The following is a 17,003-nucleotide window of genomic DNA, read 5'->3' as shown; positions in this document are numbered from 1 at the left end:
AAGATCACAGGCTCTTTGCCTGACTGGGATGTGTCCTTGAACTCTGGCAATGTTCCTGTCTTTTCTTTTTGTAAAAAGTATTTTTATTGAGTTTACAATTTTAAACAGGTTACAATAACAATGAAGGCAATGCCAAAAAAAAAAAAGGCTAATGCTTCTTGTTTGCCTGGATGACGGACAGTGAGAGGTGCATGTAGAAACTAGTTACGGTACAAAGGTAACATTTTTCTTCAGTTGTCTGCCCTCTTCTGGCCTGTCCAGCGCTGGCATGTGTCTCTTGGAAGATTGCCCACAAAGAAATGTGGTCCTTGGGCAGAAGAAGGATTCCCAACCCTGTTGTAAATAGATTCAAATAAAGCCATCACTTCCAGAAAAATGCCGTGCATAAACAACAGATGAGCAGTTGTGGATGTTTCGATAACATTTATTCAAGAGTCCATGGCCTTGAGCCAGAGTGGCCAAATGTAAATTCAGCGAGGCTTCTCTTTCCCTGCTCCCAATAGGGACCTCTGTCCCTTGAGTTTCAAAACCGTCTTTCAGGCAGTGTACAATGTTAGTGTTAGATGGGGAGCAAAAGCACTCAGCCGTTGTCGTGCTGTTTGCACAGAGTTCTGGATCAGTCATGTGGATTGTAGCCCACTCCTAGTAGTGCAAAATACATAAAACATAATTGGAGAATAATAGTTATTGCACTTCCCTTTACATAGTAGTTTTAGACACACCCACCCCATAATAGTGTTTCAGTTTCCTTGTTTTGTAGTGCTCTACTTGCACTTGTTAGGATAGCAATGCTCTCTTTTTATTTTGCACAGACTAAGGTGTTAAATAGGGAACAAACAGATGAATGGAAAGGCTGGATGCAGCTTGTCATCTTGATCTATCATATCTCTGGAGCAAGCACTGTAAGTTTGTTTTGCAGTTTTAACAATTTTTGCACGAGGAGTAGCCTTGTGTGATTTACTACTGAAGCAAAATTTGAATACTTAAATGAAGTCTTTCTTCTCTGTTTTAATTCCATATTGGGGTGATTAAGGTCTGTTTTGAAAGATGTACTTTTCCAAAAAAAAGTGACAATTTAATTTCCTCGTTTCACCTGTGGTGCAAAGTGCTGTACTGTGCATGAAAGTGTTTTAATTGGTGAGGATGCCACTGACATATGATGCCGTCTTTAGTAGGCTTACTAAATTTTAACCCAGCAGTTCTCAAAATGGACCTTGAGCATGGTACCCATCTTCAGGCAGGTGGATATTTCCTCTCAGAACTATCCACAATGGATTTGAATTATCCTAGCAGAAGAACCTTATTGGTGTGTGTGTATGGAGGGGTAACTTCACCCCCTCCCCATTGTCTGATCATCCCAACCTGATCGGGAAATGGTTGCTGTTTTGTTTTAATGATGCTTCTGGATGATTTTAGGAAAAGTCAGATGTCCTATTCTGTTCTAATTTCACTTTTGGATTATTGCTCCAACCCTAGCTGGGATGGCTAGCCCATGGGCCACATGAAACTCCCCTGAACCCCCCCCCCCACCAAATTATTTCTTACTGCTCCTATGGGTCCCCCCACTGTAATACTATGATGGCAGAAGGCTTTCCATGACTGCCAAGGCCCCACAAAATGTCTACATTAAAAAAATAAATATTTTACTAATTACCATTGTAGGTCATCTGCTGTGATTTGGTTATACCAAAAGATTTTTGTGAGTTCCAGCCCCCCTCCCACCATGTGTCCTTTTCATTTTCACCCACTTTTACTCAGGGCACATCCAGCTTTGACATGTGTTCCTCACCACCACCTAAGGTTGACTATGGATCATTGTGACCCTCAGCTCCCAAAAGGTTAATCACCAAAGCCTTGAATTCAGTTCCAACCTGTACACAAGCATCTTTGTATAGGGAAGCCTGCCTGTTCAGCTGTGGAAAAGACAGTTGGTTAATGCTGGGTTGAGCACTAACCAGAGTGTGGAATAAGTTTAGAAGGCAGTGAGACATAGTGTGCTTTAAAGTTCTGTAAATGAGATAGTATTCAAAAGCAAAAATAAAGTGAGGGGGGAAACTTATCTCATTTTGCACACTTTAATGTGGGATTTAATCTTTGAAAGTTACCTAGCTTTTAAAAATTCAATTTACATTTTTATTAATAGTTTCTGCCAGTGTACATGCACATCCGTGTATTGGTTGCTGCATATCTATTCCAAACGGGCTACGGGCATTTCTCATACTTCTGGATTAAAGGAGATTTTGGCATTTACAGAGTGTGTCAGGTAAGAAGTGAATTAAGTTTTTATGTGTATAAAAATAATTCTGAGTGACCGCTAAAAATGTAACCCAGTACTTTGCCCGCTGCCACTGACACTTACCAATGTTGGCTCATTTCCTATTCAGTAGGAGACAAGACTTCAAAAAAGTCATTGAGGCTGACAAAAGCTCACCCCTTCCTCTCTGGATCCCAATTGCCTTATCTCAGTGTTTCCCAAACATGGGTCTCCAGCTGTTTTTGGACTACAGTTTCCATAATCCCTGACCTAGTCCTTCTAGCTAGGAATGATGGGAGTTATAGTCCAAAAACAGCTGGAGATTCAAGTTTGCGAAACCCTGCCTTTGTTTAAGCCTAAATCTCCCAAAGTCTGCCACCAGAGTATGATTTTGTTTTCTTTCAGCACTAATTGCCTAAGATTTTTCCCTCCTTAGCAACTGGAGACCTCTTTGCACTTAGAGATTGGGTGTGAGGGTTAGCCCAGGAGAGGGCCTTCTCTGTGGTGGCCCCTAAGCTGTAAAACTCCCTCTGCACAGAGGTGCATCTCGCATCCATTATATAGCTTCCAGAGAACGCTGCATATGTACCTTTTTGCCCTGGCTTTTGACATTTGAAGTGTATGTTTTTAGGACCCACCTTTTTGGTATTAAACTGTCTTTAATACTGTGTTTTACTGTTATGACCCACCCTGGGACTTTAGGATGAAGGGCAGGTAATTAAAAATAATAATCTGTAAGAAATGGTTACTTCACAGATTGATACCCAGTAACAATAGTTATATAGGCAAGAATTTGCTTTGTGTTGTGTTAGGTTTTTTAATTTGACGCTGTTCTATGCATACAGAGCAGCTGGATAGAGCAAGTCTGTAGTAGGCTCGCTGGCTTCTCTTAAACAGTTTTCATTTTATGTTTTGAAAAGCCTGATCAGCAAAATTGTTAAGTAAGCTTACTGTAGTAAAAATAATTGAATATATGAAAGCTTTGTGGTACTCTGTCACTTGAGATGCAAATGTTACCTTGTTGAAGTTGTTTACACTAAAATATACATGAAAAAAATCACTTGCCATTCCTTACATTTAATAATAAAATACTTCCCCTTTTCTCCAATAACAGGTTTTATTTCGACTGAACTTTTTGGTTGTGGTGTTGTGCATAGTGATGGATCGGTCTTACCAGTTCTACTACTTTGTTCCTCTAGTCACTGTCTGGTTTATGATCATATATGTTACATTAGCTCTATGGCCTCAAATAGTCCAGAAGAAAGCCAATGGTAAATATGATTCACTTTTGTATTAAAATAACTTAAGCACTTTGTTTTGCATTCAGTTATATTCAACTTTAAATAGCATTGTGATTTTTTAATACATGGCATTCTCAATAGCAAAATCAAACTACACTTTTTTAAAGCAAAAATACTCTATCTGCCTAAATTGCTGGCCCAAATAACATAACAGAAGGTAGTCAAAGGTTATCATTGTTAATGTGGCCATTTGTGGGAAGGGAGGGTTGAAGATGGGGGAATGGTCAGGGAAAGGAGGCAGGCCTAGCCTACTTACTTACATTGAAGGGTGAACCCAGCCTAGGTAATTATTATCATCTTGGGATCCCAATATTGGGTTAACAGAAAACAGTAAAACGATTTAAGAGAAAACACTATAACTACTGTATTTAGAAAATTAACTTGCACTTTTATTAAAACAATTAATCAAAAGATGTATAAAAATATATCTGTTTGGACACACCATTATATAGTTTGTAGTAGGTCCCTGAATACCTCAGATTTTTTTTTTATTGTATGCTTGGTTCACCTCTTGGCTTGAGAGCTTAATGCTGAATGATGGCCTGCAAAGAGCCATAATTCAAGGTAATGTGTGGCCTACTTTCTTATTGAGCAGAGAGAATTCTACACCGGAAGGGTCCATGGAGGGAAATAACACTACCTTTCACATACTTTTCTCAGCCATAGTTTCCCTGATCTGGTGCTTCTCTTTTCTCTTCCTAACTCAAAAGGGCTTGTTTATTACTGGTCAGGTTTCACTTCCTGAAAATGTCCACACCTTGACACCATATAGGCAATCAGAGTTGGCTGTGTAATATCACTGGGGGCAAATGAAACCCTCGCCCTGGATGTGGGGAGGGCTGTGAAGCTGCCCCTACTGCCATGACTGTCTGGTTAGTGCCGCACTGGTTAGTGTTTCATTGCCCCCCCCGGTGCTGCCCAGTCGGACATTTGCTGCAGTCTGCTTTAACAAGACATGACTAGCTGGGGTGGAATGTGGTTTAGGAAGGGCATCCTATTGAAGTAATGTACTGTGGGTGGATATCATGTTTCCATTTTGCAGTACTTTCTGAAGAATTTCTATCTGAATGTTCATTCCCACCTACACACAGCTGTCCCTCTTGTGTATAATGCAAAAGCTGCAACAATAAAAAAAAATGCAATAAAAAAACCTTACTACCTAACATTAGTCTTGTTTTTGCTCTTGTCCACAGGCAATTGCTTCTGGCATTTTGGTTTACTGCTGAAACTAGTTTCCCTGTTCATCTGTATATATTTTCTAGCATATTCTCAGGTTTGTATTACTTGTATATTTTGGTACAAGTTAAATATTTGGCTTCTAAGGCATGTTAGAAAGCAAACATTTAAGCTGTGTTCAAAAGCAAAGCACTTGCAGCTATGGGACAGTCACAGCAACCAGCCTGTTGCTTCCGTAAGGAACAGGTTATGGTATCTGAGAGCAAAGGACACGCTTTTAGCTCTTTTGTAAATCCATTAAGTGTTTCCACAGAAATGGGTGTTGGAATGCTTGGGTTCATTCAGAGGTCTGAGGGTGGAGCATCTGCTTTCACAAAGCACATCAGCCTGTGCTTGCATCCAAAACTGGCTGTTTTGTTTTGAGGAGAGAGTATCCCCCCCCTTTGCTTAAACCTTGGTAGACTTGGCTGCTAAAACCCAGGTCCCAACATTTTTCTAGTGATGTGGAGGAGAGGCATATCAAAAATGTTTGGGCATTAAATGTTTGGGCATTTGTAAGAAAAGGAGCAGTTAAAAGAACAAGATTCTTTCTGCTGCATTTTGTTGATATTAAAATATGAATATATTATAAATGAAAACCAGATCATGTTTGCTTTCTGATATTTGACCATAAAAATAAATAAAAACATCTAGCTGCAGAATGATTGGATTTTATATTCAGGAAAACTGTGTCCCTGTCTCCGTCTAGTGAACCACTCTGAAGCTTTTAGAATAGGAAATTCTGCAGCCCAGATGAGCAGCAGCCTGATAAAAGACTGCTGGTTTGAAGTTTCTGTTATTAATCTCCCAACCCCACTCTCCTGATTGATGGGATTCCAGGTTTGTTTACCAGGCTGTGCTCAGGGTGAGGAACTGCATGAGAAGCATGTGCTTCCATATTCAGCTGTGCATTAAAAAAAACCCTCATAACTGAATATATTTAGCATATATTTTTGGGTACGGAATGCTTTCATTTTCCCAATGCTGCCTGCTCTTCAGGGCTAAAATGCAACTCAGCTGTGACTTCTGCATAAGATTTATGGCGTATGTGGCCTTATTCTGAGCATTTGAATGGCACTTGACTAAGAGAGAGAATACTGTTCACAAAGCACTTGCAACTCTTCAATTCCTAGTTCCTTTGGAAATAATTATTCACACCCTTACAATTAGGCATGTATTTCAAAACATCTCTCTCTTCTCTCTCTCTCTCTCTCTCTCTCTCTCTCTCTCTCTCTCTCTCTCTCTCTCTCTCTCTCTCTCTCTCTCTCTCTCTCTCTCTCTGTCTCTCTCTGTCTCTCTCTCTCTCTCTCTCTCTGTGTGTGTGTGTGTGTGTGTGTGTGAGAGAGAGAGAGAGAGAGAGAGAGAGAGTTTAAATGTATTTTCTTTTCAGAAACTTAAAGGCCATGTTTATTTGTTTTTCCCATTTAGACTTGCAGGGCATCCAGCCATTTTTTTAAAAAAAATAGGGGAGTTGAAAGCTTTCCTTTGACGAAAGCTGATTAAAACAGATTTTTAACTTTAAGAAAAGTTTATTAAACATTGCAAAGTTGTTTACTATTTTTATTCAGGGAACATGGATGCATCCTTTTTGTTTCTTTTTAAAATAAGCATTTTTTTCCAGCAATTTTACTGTCACAAAAAATGAAATGAAAATGCGTGTTTGAAAACCATTCTCTTCAGCAGCAAAATACTAAACTAAATTACACATCAGGCCAACTTTCAGCTCTCCTGGAGGAATTGCTTGATAGGTTTCTGACTGTCCTCTTTTTTGCCTGTTAGTTGTGTTTTCCTCATTTTTGTTGTTTTCTCAGCCTGAACACAGAAAACATCTGATAAGTAATCCACACTAATGTATATCATGGATATATGTCTGATTACAGCCAAGAAACAGAATGTTTCTTTTTCCAAATTGTTGACTGTAGATAGTGTCCGTAATTATACCTTACATCATTGCAATCTGTGGCCCTGATCCATAAATCCTTGTACACAACACCAGAATGCACAAGGCAGTCTCTTTCTTTGCCAGTCTCGAGATGCGGAACATTATAATGTGAAAGAATGGGTATTTTCACATACCTGGATAGGGGGACAAATCCTAATAGGCTGGTTGTGATTTTAGGATGCTGGACTTAAATGTACAGTGAAATGATCAAGTGTTTTATTCTAATCCTATGAAGGTCCCTGAGCATCCCCATTTACCTGCTGTTAGAAATAGAATGTTTGTGTTATATGGCCCATTGATGTGACTGAACAGTTATATTCTTTTCATGTCTGTTTATTACAGGGTGCATTTGAGAAGATTTTTTCTATTTGGCCATTGTCCAAGGGCTTTGAACTAAATGGGAGCATCTATGAATGGTGGTTTAGGTGGAAATTAGATAGATACGTATGTACAGTTTATTTTTATTTTTTAATGTTCATTGTGTGCTTTGCCTTTGTCAATTATGGCTGCCAGTCTTATGTGAGTGAAAGCAAATTATGATCTCACTCTGCAAATCATGGAATTGTAGAGTTGGAAGGGAACCTGAGGGTCATCTAGTCCAACCCCCTGCAATGCAGGACTCTGAACTAAAGGAAATATTAAATTAAAGAAGGAAAAAGTTTAGTAAATTGCTCTGGTTATTTCACTAGCTGCCCCTGTTTGTGAAAATGTATGCACCAAACCTCAAGGAACGCAAATTAGTGGCTGTAAGCCAGTGATAGGGGGACCTGTGGCCTCCAGATGTTGCCAGACTACAACTCCAACAAACCCTGATTGCTGGCTGAGGCTGATAGGAGTTGGAATCAGATAAGCTCAGGAGGCTCTACACAGGTTCCCCAGAGCTGCTGTAAATGCTTGGTCTGTAGTTTTATATATTAGACAGTTGCTCAGTAATACATGATTAGACTGAGCACATTGGGCACTTTTGCCTGACCCAGAGAGACTAACTTCATCCCGTTGCGCCTTAAGAGTCTGGCATTGGTTCTTTAAATTCAGGCATTGTTGGTGAATGTGCCCATTACGTGTGCCCATTACGTGTGGGTACCTGCAGGTGGCGATGTGGGTTAAACCAGAGCCTAGGGCTTGCCGATCAGAAGGTTGGCGGTTCAAATCTCCGTGACGGAGTGAGCTCTCGTTGTTCGGTCCCTGCTCCTGGCCAACCTAGCAGTTCGAAAGCACGTCATAGTGCAAGTAGATAAATAGGTACTGCTCTGGCAGGAAGGTAAACAGCATTTCCGTGCGCTGCTCTGGTTTGCCAGAAGCGGCTTAGTCATGCTGGCCACATGACCCGGAAAAACTGTCTGCGGAGCGGACAAACGCCAGCTCCCTCGGCCTGTAAAGTGAGATGAGCGCCGCAACCCCAGAGTCGTCCGTGACTGGACCCAATGGTCAGGGGTCCCTTTACCTTTACCTTACCTGCACTGTACTGTCTTCTTAACTGCGCCTTTGCTAAATCCTTCAACTGAGCAGTTCTTCCTTTCTCTTGCAGGTCGTTTTTCATGGGATGTTGTTTGCTTTTATTTATCTAACATTTCAAAAACAGCAAGTCCTCTCAGAAGGAAAGGGGGAGCCACTCTTTCCAAGCAAAGTTTCAAATGTTTTATTATTTATTTCAGTTGTTTCTTTTTTGGTAAGTTTCTGAGATACCTTACTCAGCTACTGTCTTTCTTAATTCCTGAATAGTTGCTTGAAGTGCGGTCAGTCTTATTGAAAATTAGTAGCAACCCTTAGGCATGCCATAAGAAGCCAAGGTTATTGGTCTGCTGACATTCTTTTTAAGAGTTTTGCCCAACTATACTGAATAAAGTAGAGAACTTCTGGAAAAAAGGCATCAGGGGTATTTCAACACAGAAGAAAACAATCTCTAAGGCTCCAAATCTGTGCAGGTTTACTCAGGAATAAACACCATTTTATTTGGCTTACTTCCTGGTATACTTACATAGGATTGCAGTCAAAGTGTAATTTGTAGGGCCAATACTGCTGTTCCACTGAATAAACTAATTTCATTTCTAGCACTGCAAAATAATTGTGTTCTTTGATGTATCCTCCATATCTGTAGTTTTAATTCTATCAGTATTTAATTGTTTTTAACTATTCCCCCCTATGTTTTTAGTTATTCTTATTTTTATCTGTAGCCATCTTGAGTCCTAGTCAGGGGGAAAGGTGGGGTATTAATTAATTAATGTATAATAATATATATGTTTATATTTTAGACGTACTCTATATGGGCCAGCAGTTGTAAAAATAAAACTGAGTGCAATGAAATGCATCCTTCGGTTTCAGTTGTGCAGGTAATTGTGTTCCCTTTGTTGCTTGCAATTACAGTCTTTGATTATAAACACTCACACAGGATGTAAAAGTGCTAAGGCTTACAAAACTACTGAGAAATCTGGCCTTCACAAGTAATGGCGGAGCAGAGTCAAACAATGTGCAGCAATCTAAGGTGTTTTGTGCACCTTAGATTGCTGCACATAGTTCAATTGTGTGGGGTAGTTCCCTCTTGCCCACCTGTGTGGTTGATCATAAACATGTTCAAACAAAACAAAGTAAGAGTATTTGAACATAATGGCACTACTGTGATAGCAATAGGTCTGCAATTTACTGTGTTTCTCATATTTTAAGACGTGCCTATAAAATAAGCCATGGCACGATTTTCTGGAGGCAATAAAATATAAGGCATCCCCCCAAAATAAGACATGCTGGGGTACCATAGTGTTAGTGGTGGGAGCAGGCCTGCATGGCGCTTCTGCAGCGCACACCTCGCCGAGCGCTGCTGTCTCTCCCGGGTCCCGCTCAGTCGGGACTCTGCGCAGTGCACGCTGCTGTCTTTGCTGGGTCCCGCTGAGTCGGAGCTCGGCGCAGCGCGCGCTGCTGTCTTTGCCGGGTCCAGCGGGAGGCCCCGCCATCCCCACGCGGCGCAGCGTCCCTGCGGGTGCTGCCTCAGGAGCAGTGAAGCCACAGCGACCCTCCCGCCCTGCAGGCACCCCGACGCTCCCAGCACAGCCATGGCGCGGCGACCCGGAACTGGTCCCGCAAGCGCTTCCGGGTCGCCGCGCCTCGGGTTTCTAAGGAAACGCAACCCGGAAGCGGAGTTTGACCAATCCGTTCTAGGCTCCGATGGGGCAGCAGCCTCTATGCTTGTGCCATAGAGAGAGCGCCGGCTTGAAGCTCTGGTGCTGGTTTGTTGGCTCTGCTTTTGAGTCCGCCCGCACCCAGCACTGCGGAGCTTGGTTTGCGTGCAAAAAGCAACAGCGCCGAAGGAGATGCGAAGGTGGGAGCCTGGGAGGGGGAGAAAGCCACCCCGAAATAGGCACCCCGTTCTGGTTTAGCGCTGCCCTGTGAGTTTTAAAAGTAGTGGCTGGGCAAAGCCCCTCCAGCTGCTGCTGTTTTTAATGTCTTGAGTGGGCCACGTGTATGGAGATCCCGGGCTGCCCAGGTGACAGTACCGCCCTCGCGGCCTTGCCTTGCTGATGTCACAGCGCCGAGTCCCGACCCAGCGGGAGCCGACAAGGGCAGCAAAACTCTCTGAAAGCTTAATACCGGTAAAAAATTAAAAAGCTTAACAAAAAAATAAGACATCCCCTGAAAATAAGCCTCGGGGTGTTTTTTTGGAGAAAAAATAAATATAAGACATGTCTTAAAATGTGAGAAACACGGCATTTATTTTAGAGCATTTTATTCTACTCTTCAACCATACATGCACTTAATTAAAACAAGTCCCTTTTGTGCAGACTGGCAATCTCAAAATACATGATAAAATGATTAGAGTTGGGCCGAGGACTGCAGGTCCCTACGGACAGGGTTCGGGCAACATGGCAGCCAGGTGCGAAAACCCACACATCTAGCAATCTCTCTCTTTCGGGAGGCTGGCATTCCCCTATCAAGTGACCAGACTGTTCCCTCGTTACAGAAGAGCCTCACGGACAGAACTTCATTCTCCCCCCCCCCCAATAGAAGTGTGTTGCATCCAGTTACTTAGACTGAAGAAATCTGGCCTGAAATTCTTTGTCCCAGAGCTTACAATAGGAAACATTGACAAGAGGACTTGTGTCCACTTGAGCTCCAGCTGAGCTCCCTTCATTGGCCTTCTCCCACCTTGTGCTCAGTTTCCTAGCCAAGCTAGAGTGTGATGCCGTAGTGCGGAGATGGGGAGCCTTTGGCCTTCCAGAGATTGTTGACTACATCTCCCATCATCCCTGGCCATTGGCCATGTCATCTGGGGCTGATGGGACACAGTATTTATTAGTTTTCTCATATATATGGCAGAGTGCTCAGTGAGGCCTGGTTCAGATGTAATGCTAAAATATAGGCTAGAATTGCATAAACTGGCAAGACAGGTTTTGCTTACTGGCTTGTGTTGATGAACCATAGTTTGAGCCAATCACAGTTTGACTCCGTTGGGATGCAACAACAAACTGGTTAGTTTAAACCAGGAAGTAGCTGCTTCCCGTTTCCTCACAGCTTTGCTGGATGGAGAGCAGGAAGTGCTTGAGCCCAAGCCTCACACAGGCTCATTATCATATACTCAGCTATGGCGTTAGCTGGGACATTAGTTGTTTGATAGCTAATACATTTCTTTGCAAAGGCCACACTATCTGTTTTCCAGTGGAAGCAACTGTACAAGGCTAGAATCTTTATTCCACCCCCAACCCCCAATCTTCACATTGCAGAATTGATTACTCCTCACAGAACGCAATGTTCTGCACCACACAGTTTGAAAGCCAGTAGGTTTTGCATTTTAGGAAATGTATAAAATACATTCAATAGATGTGCTATTAATCCAATCTTAGGTTGTCTGTTCATAACCATTGAGTTTAGAAGGATTTATTTCCAACTAAGTAAACAGGATTGCATCCTAAGACATCTTTTTACACAGCTTCTTTTGTCTTTCAGATTTTAGCTTTTATCCTTATCAGGAATATACCTGGCTATGCACGTTCTGTATATAGTTCATTTTTCGCTTGGTTTGGCAGAATTTCCCTTGAGGCAAGTAGTATAATTTTATTGTAATTTAAAGGCTCAAACACTTAAGTCTGTTTACAATAAAACTTTATTGATTTGTTATCTGGCATTATGTACAATCGAGAATTGGGTGGCCGTACTATAGTTATTAAGTGGGATAGATATAGAGGCACAAAAAAGTTCCTATAATATACTGCTTCATTTTTTAACAAAGCAGTTTTGAATTTGTCCAACTATGGGCATCTGGAATTTGGTGCTGTCAGTCTTAAATCCATCTCAGCTACCACCTGAAATACCAGCAATGTAACCAACCTAATACCAAGTGATGAAAGACCTGCACAGCAACACAGCTGGCTTACAACTCAGGAAGTTTGAGTTCTGTGCATGGTTTCTGGTTGACACTGAGGCAGAGAAGGACTCTTGAGTTAACAGTTGTGTGTCAAGCAGATATTCAACAGGTTAAACATTTTCTAGTATGGGTGTAGAATTAAAGTGGGGGTGGGGTGAACTTTGCCTGTTGACCTTCTGGGTGGTAGATATTATTACCCGTTTTCGGCCCCTACTTAATTTTGGGGCCATACCTGCAAGAGAGGACACAAATTTGCCTATGACACAAAGTATATGCAAACTTTTGGGACTTTTGTGCCCTCTTTTGCAAGTGGGGCAGAGCGCCACCCAGGAAATCATGTCTGCATAAGACTTTAGCCTGTATTAAAGTCTTTGTTGCTCTTGTGACACAAACATGTCAGATATCATATGATTTATAGCATATTTGCCTAATGTCCCAAATCAACTTTGGGGTTAAAGCTTATTGTCATGATAAATGCAATTCTAACTTCATTTTTTTCTCCCTTTCCAGCTCTTCATCTGTCAGTATCATATCTGGCTGGCAGCAGATACCAAGGGGATCTTGGTTCTAATTCCTGGCAATCCCATGCTCAACATTATTGTCAGCACTTTTATATTTGTGTGTGTGGCGCATGAAATTTCCCTGATCACAAACGATCTTGCACAGATGGTTGTTCCGAAAGATAATGCAATTCTGCTGAAAAGGTTGCTCTGTGTGGGTGGATTTTTTTCTGGACTTCTCTTCCTATCAGCATTTCAAGAACAATCAAGGCATTAGAGTTCAATAAATCTGAAAAGCTTCGCTTCAAGCTTACATTGTGTTTGCCTGAGCCCAAAACTAAAGAAATAAAAATCAACTGGAATTACACAAACCAACCACAACTTCTCTGTGTCTGGGCAACGAAGGAAAGGTATCAAAATGAAGGCAACTGAACATATACATGGAGGAAATGTCACCCCTTTGCACGGGGATATCCACCCACTAAAGGAAAAAGAAACAGAAACACTGTATACTACTGCGTGTGAAAAAAGACATATTTTCTACTTGAGCGTTTTTCCAGTTTACATCTCTCTCGAGAATTAAAAAATGGAGTGTGATTTGCTCCAGAGGCATTTAGAGACTATTGCGTCAATTTTACGTTGAGACATTATCAAATTGTTAATAATTACTAGCATATCGTAACTGATGTATTTGTATGTTTCAAAGAACTCCTTTTATTGCAAGAAGTAAAACACCCTGATCCTGGAGCCTTAAAGGCAGTTAAATTCCTGTCAGTTTACTTAAGGAAGCCAGTTTATTATCTGTGGACAGCACCGTGTTAAATGGGTTAACAGCTGTAGCCTTTTCTTTAAAGAATTCAGCATCAATGTGTGGTTAGGTTTTTCTTACTATTTTTGGAGTTTCTGAAAGTAAGAGGTTAGTAACTTGTTTTTGATTAATGCAGTGGTAGCCAATTTGACACCCACCCCCCACCATTTTGTGAGCAGCTCCCATTATCTGTGACCACTGGCCATGCTGGCTGGGGCTGATGGGGAATTGCAGTCCATAACATTGGCTACCCCTGGATTACTGGTTTTCTATGGCTACTACCGGTACATATCTAGGAAAACCTTCAAGCACTGGAGGAAGGTCATATTAATATATAATCTTATCCATGTTTACAAAGTGTATAGCATAGCATTTCAATGATCCATTTTCATTCATTTTCCTGCCCCTCTCCTATCACATTCTCCTTTTGTCTCCTGTCATAGGATTTTACTCACACCCTGTAAAAAAAAATGAGGCAGCTAGGATATTATTCAACTGTGCCCCTTCTCCAGCTGCAAGTAAACTGCATAGGGATTGGAAGTGTTTAAATCACACACACTTCAGTGAAGAGGTCAGGTACCTAGCTATGAGTATTATGATCCTGGTGTTTGTGTGTGTGTGTTTTCATTTTGGTAGGAAGAGGTTATTATCTTGCATTAGCGTACATGAGAAGAGGGGAGAAAAAATGCCTGCAACCCATATATAGGCTCTCAAATATATTTTACTCGTGACTATTTTAAAAGGGCTGCAGCCAGACAGCGTGTTAAAATCAGCAGTTTTCCTATTCTTAATGGGATTAAACAAGCTTTCCATTCTAAAATGTTAATTTTCTGTTCTGGCCTTTAGGATTACATCATTTCTAATGTTCTCAATTTAGCCTAGTTAAGCGTGCTGTGCAGATGTGGAAACTCCAGCAGTTCAGGTTGAAGGAACAGATTGCAGCATAATGGAGCTGAATTAATTTTATCCATTTGAATTCATGATTCTAGCCATATTTTGGGGAGCCTCAAGCTACATTAAAGTAGTAACAGGACAAGTACAAATCCTAGACACCATCCTAATATCTATATATCATGTAGGGGTTATGATTCAAATTTCGTGCTAAGCTTCCTTTTCAGAAGCTGTCCCTGGAGTATCTCAAATTGCTGTTTGAGCAGTGGCTAATTTCAACAGGCAGTTTGGGGGTTCTTGTAGGGAAATAGTGAGCATCTACCAGTGATATCTTCATCCTTTATAAAGTTATTGTGCCCAGGCCCCATTGATAGGGGTTTTAAATAGCATTTTTGGATTGCTGAGGGAAGGTAACTTTTGCAGAGAGACTTTGGCTAAAAGAAATATAGGTGCACACCTGAGAGTGGGGCACTTGATCCTTTTGAGTCTTGGCCTCAGTGGTTGTCTCTGCTATGCTTGTATGCTGCATATGATTTTAGGGCTTGAAGGAATGAAGACAGTATTGTTTTCGATGCATACACACAATTCTAGGTAATGATGAAACAGTATGGCTTTTTCATTTATGGGCTGTGTTTCTGATGTATACTTTTGACAGGGGCAACTTTGGAATCCCGTTACAGAAAGTCAAAATGAAATATAATTACCGGGGGCGGGGGGGAATTCCACTAAATAAATGATGGATCTCAAATGGATTTCATTTAATGCTCAAGTTGAACTGTCTTCCTTGCACTGTTAACAAACTACAGTGTGCAAGCTCCATACACAGTTGCCAGTTTATTCACAATTGTGTAAAACTGTTCTTCGCCACTGATTGTTGCTTTTGATTTTTCGTTTTTCACTTCAGTTTAGCTAAGCCCTATAGTGAAGGTTGGCAAGCCCATGGGCTGCATGTACAATTGACACTTGTAACATTTAAGGAGTGAGATGACTTTACTTAGGGGTGGGAACTTTGTTATGTTTATAAACCAAGTATTGTAGATATTTTATTTATCTGTTGTACAGATTTGGTTAAAGATTATTTTTTAGGTTTGAAATATTGCACTTGTTTGCTATTACTGTATGTGGATAAAATATATTTTCTTTTAAAGTTATGTGAAAAATATGAAGTAATTTAAGCATTAAATAAGTGTGCTGTGGGTGCCTATTTTTGTACTGGAAGGAGCATCAATTAAGCAGAAGTGTGTATGTGTGGTATTTTTTCCTAAGGATTTGAATTCTGTATTCTAATTTGTGAGAATACTGAAACAATACAAACAGGGTTATGCAGAAAATTGCAGATGAACTGTTAGGGGACGATCTTTAAGGATTGCAGTAACCAAAGGTTTCTGCCAGTAATTCACTTTTTGCCTGCCAAATTCTGAATGGCAGTGTAGCTACAGATTCCAGAATTGCTTACTCAGCAGACTATATTCTGATAGCACTTGGAGTGCTCATTTTTTCCAGTTATTACCATAGGTTGAAATAAGTAAACTAACCACATAAGCATATAAAGGACTATTTTAGCATTATGTCAAGGTCACATTGTCTATTAATTTCAAAGACTATTTAGCATGCTTCTGGCATGATTTAAAATAAATGTAGCTACCTAACCCAGTAGTTCTCAACACAATAATAGTGTGTATTGCACCAAGATTATTCTTTTTCCTAAGAATTATTCAAAAATTACTCATGAGACTAACTAGAGACACGAAGATCCAGAAGAAGAAAAAACGCAGAAAAAAGGTAAGGAAATCTCCCACACACACACACCCCAAAATTTCCCTGTGGCCTTCATATCTCTTAAGTAACATTTCTCTCCTTTGCATGGTATATACCGCTTTAAAATCCATGTAAGAAAGAGCCAATAGTTTAATATTTGTTTATTTTAAATATAACAAATATAAAAGTTACCATTTTATAAATTTGTTGAAAGTGTCCAAAGTACAAAAAAATACAGTAAATTTAGTAATATGGAAATGATTACCATCTGACACTGGAATATTTAACACTGGGCATGCATACGCCATCAGAAAAACTCAAGCATCACTGAAGCAGATAAGGAAATAAAAGATGATATTGGCTGTTTTATTTAATTACAAATTAATCGCCTCTGTAAGTTTTCTTTCCTCAGGTATACCATTTACCTGTGAATGACAATTCACAAAAAGGTGTTAGAAAGATCAATAGTCAACATAGTTTTAATTTTACAGTTAGAGAATTTCAAGTCAGCTTCATTCACATTTAAATAGGAATCCTTACACAAGAACTTCATAGATCACTTTCATCTGTTATGTAAGTTTTAGGGTGCCTAATCTTTTGGGAGACTTACCACCCAAATAAAATCTATAATCAACATGTACAGTTCACAGCAAAATGTGCTCCATTCTTATTTGTTTTTTCAACAATGAGAAAGTAGAATACTATATGTAATACTTGCCTCTAATCTTTGGAACGTTGTCATACGAAATTCTCCTTTAGTCCCCGAAAGCAGTAATAAAAAACAAAACTTTTGAAAACAAGCCCTCTCAAAGTGGATTCCTGTACAGGTCACCCAAACACCTTGAGGAATGTGTTCATATTTTTCCTGTTGCAGCAAAAACTACAAGGGGCCTTGTGGTATCTGAAAGACTAACAAATACTATGCAGCACAAGGCGCTGAGACCAAGAGGCCATCAGATGCATGAATGGTTAGCTCAAGTTGTT

At 40.5% G+C, this 17,003-nt stretch overlaps 2 protein-coding genes across 9 annotated transcripts in view; one reads left to right on the top strand and one right to left on the bottom strand.

Annotated features, from left to right (window-relative positions):
• The window catches only part of CASD1 (CAS1 domain containing 1), a 29,868-nt gene extending 17,017 nt beyond the window's left edge, over positions 1-12,851 (top strand). For both annotated transcript variants that reach the window (XM_035128958.2, XM_060280761.1), the window contains exons 10-18: positions 813-902; positions 2,144-2,263; positions 3,369-3,525; positions 4,749-4,828; positions 7,055-7,156; positions 8,241-8,381; positions 8,965-9,042; positions 11,645-11,737; positions 12,573-12,851. In XM_035128958.2, coding sequence (XP_034984849.2) covers positions 813-902; positions 2,144-2,263; positions 3,369-3,525; positions 4,749-4,828; positions 7,055-7,156; positions 8,241-8,381; positions 8,965-9,042; positions 11,645-11,737; positions 12,573-12,839 — 1,128 coding nt within the window. In that variant the 3' untranslated portion in view covers positions 12,840-12,851. The remainder of the gene's footprint in view (positions 1-812; positions 903-2,143; positions 2,264-3,368; positions 3,526-4,748; positions 4,829-7,054; positions 7,157-8,240; positions 8,382-8,964; positions 9,043-11,644; positions 11,738-12,572) is intronic.
• Positions 12,852-14,327: 1,476 nt separating this feature from the next.
• The window catches only part of SGCE (sarcoglycan epsilon), a 31,774-nt gene continuing 29,098 nt past the window's right edge, over positions 14,328-17,003 (bottom strand). For all 7 annotated transcript variants that reach the window (XM_035128962.2, XM_035128964.2, XM_035128965.2 and 4 more), the window contains one exon: positions 14,328-16,444. In XM_035128962.2, coding sequence (XP_034984853.1) covers positions 16,428-16,444 — 17 coding nt within the window. In that variant the 3' untranslated portion in view covers positions 14,328-16,427. The remainder of the gene's footprint in view (positions 16,445-17,003) is intronic.

This window comes from Zootoca vivipara, chromosome 12 (assembly GCF_963506605.1).
Source record: "Zootoca vivipara chromosome 12, rZooViv1.1, whole genome shotgun sequence".
NCBI classification, from domain to species: Eukaryota; Metazoa; Chordata; class Lepidosauria; order Squamata; family Lacertidae; genus Zootoca; species Zootoca vivipara.
Note: the sequence above shows the minus strand (reverse complement) of the source record. Positions and strands in the feature narration are given on the sequence as shown.